General features: G+C 61.9%; 1 protein-coding gene across 1 annotated transcript in view; it reads right to left on the reverse strand.

The window, feature by feature from the left end:
- Positions 1 to 2268, reverse strand: part of SDK2 (sidekick cell adhesion molecule 2) — a 121644-nt gene that overhangs the window by 78112 nt on the left and 41264 nt on the right. The window contains 1 exon segment of the mRNA XM_019473186.1: positions 273 to 625. Coding sequence (XP_019328731.1) covers positions 273 to 625 — 353 coding nt within the window.

The following is a 2268-nucleotide window of genomic DNA, read 5'->3' on the forward strand; positions in this document are numbered from 1 at the left end:
TCGCAGGGCCATTGCCACCGGCTGGGGGACAGGGACAACCCAGGCTGTTGGACACACCACACAACCACGGAAGAAAAATTAGGGCAAAGCAGGGCCGGCTCTCTCTCTCCCTCTGAGTGATCATCGCCCTCATTAAAAAACAACTAATTATTATTCTGGCTCATTAACAATTATAAATCTCCAGCTCCGGTACTTCATTAAAAAAAATGACAAGTTAGCACTTAATTATGTTCCCTAGCAGCCCGATGGTTGGAAGCGTTAACCCTCCCCACCCTGCCGCCCGCCAGCGCCCGCCAGCGCCAGCACCCACACCAGCACCCGTGCCAGTGCCGACATCCGCACCAGCGCCGGCACCCACAGCAGTGCCAACGTCCACACCAGTGCCAGCAGCTGCACCAGCACCCGCACCAGTGCCAGCAACTGCACCAGCGCCTGCACCAGCACCAGTGCCAGCACCCGCACCAGTGCCAGCAGCTGTGCCAGCCAGCTCTCGGAGCGAGAGGGCACTCCGGCCTCCCCCTTCCATGCTCCACAGAGGGAGACTGAGCCCCGGGATCTCCCCGGACACTCGCCCTGCAGCGGCTGGGTGCCCTGGGCTTGCTGAGCCTCCTCCCGCAGCACAGGCCTGTGTTCACCCCGGGGAGAGGGGAACTGGGAGCAGGCAGGAAACCAGCTCGTGCACCCAGCATCCGCGGGGAGTTTACTTGAGGCAGCGAAAACACCCCTGCCCATAGGGCAAAGCTGGCCCTGGGCACTTGTCACCGAGGAACGCTGGCTCCGTGTCACCCCCCACCGCAGCCAACGATGCTGCAGATCTCAGGGCAGAGGTTTGCAGGCAGCAGCCAGCAGCAAAGCCGATGTTTGGGGCAAAAGCCCTCGAAAAGCAGAGCTGCGGCGGGGCAGGCAGCTGCCTGCATCCCTGGCACCGGGCTGCCTCGCCGGCGTGGCGCACGGCACCCAGAGCCTCCACCGAGCACCTTCCCGCTATCCGACGGATAATTGGCCACTAAATCCCTCCGGGGGAGAAACGGTGGGGAAAAAATTACAGCTGCGGAACTAGCTCTCCAAAATTATATCACCTTCTCTGACAGGATAATTGCTCCTTTTCCCCAAGATTTAATACGGATCTCACATCCTTAAACAGTTGTGTGTTATTTTAAGGGCTCCTGGCGTTTTTCCCTCCTCTCCCAGGTAGCACAGGATCCGGCAGAGGAGGTGGTGCCTCCCTGGCACGGTGAGTTCTTTTGGGGTGGAAGATGGTGACAGTGGCACTGTGTGTTGGTCCCGGGGGGGGCGATGCAGGGAAACATGCGCTTGCGGTACCCAGAGGAGATGCCGGGGGGATGATCCTGGTCGGGGTGTCACTGACATCTGCCACGCGGGAACAAGGCCCCCGGCGCCGCAGCACCAGCAGTGTGCCTTGTTCTCCCTGCACTCTAATGGCTACATCAATATTATCTTGCCTGCAACTTGCCCTGTGACAAGTATATTAATGACACGGTGCAGAGCCCGCGCAGTGCCGGGGAAGGACATGCACAGCATATGGGGGCTGGCGCAGGCAGGGGCCTCACTTGGAGCAGGCAGGACCTGGCAGAGCCCACCCCGGGGGGGTCAGGGAGACATTTCGGGGGTCAAAGCCCTTGGCCAGACCCCGAGGACTCAGGCTGTTTTCAGCCCTGGTGATCCTGGGAGCCAGAAACCCCTCCCCGAGAAGGACCTTGATATTTCGGGGTGCCCGGTGCGGAGTGTGTGCAGTTCCCCGGGGTCCATGCCAGAACCGTGTGCCTGCTCCCAAACACTCGCACCCAGGAAAACTCTCCCTCTGGCTTTCATCCAGACTTCGATCCTACAGAGCTATCGCAGTGAGTGATAAATCAGCCTGCAGACACAGGAGCCCGGCAGAGATGCCCGCCCGCGCTGCCACCGGCCGAGACCCATCCATCACTGCCCTGGGCCTGACCCCACAGTCCCCGCTGTCCCCGCTGCCGCCTGCCACCTGCGTGCCTTGCTCGGGGACGGTGGCCCCTGCGCCCTGCCAGCCCCCAGGGATGCTCTGCCATGGGGGCCGGGGGGAACCCCAGCAGCGCCAGCCCCCCCAGCACAGCCCTGGATGTTCATTAGGTTTCCCATGCACAAGCCCTGTGCTGGCAGCCAGAGCCATAACCCACCTCTCCGGCAAACTGCCCCAGCTTCGGCGGCAGCTGGCAGCCCAGCCAAGGCTCTGGGGGTGCAGCCGGAGCCATAACCCACCTCTCCGGCAAACCGAAA

Source organism: Aptenodytes forsteri, unplaced genomic scaffold (genome assembly GCF_000699145.1).
Source record: "Aptenodytes forsteri isolate BGI_AS27 unplaced genomic scaffold, ASM69914v1 Scaffold86, whole genome shotgun sequence".
NCBI classification, from domain to species: Eukaryota; Metazoa; Chordata; class Aves; order Sphenisciformes; family Spheniscidae; genus Aptenodytes; species Aptenodytes forsteri.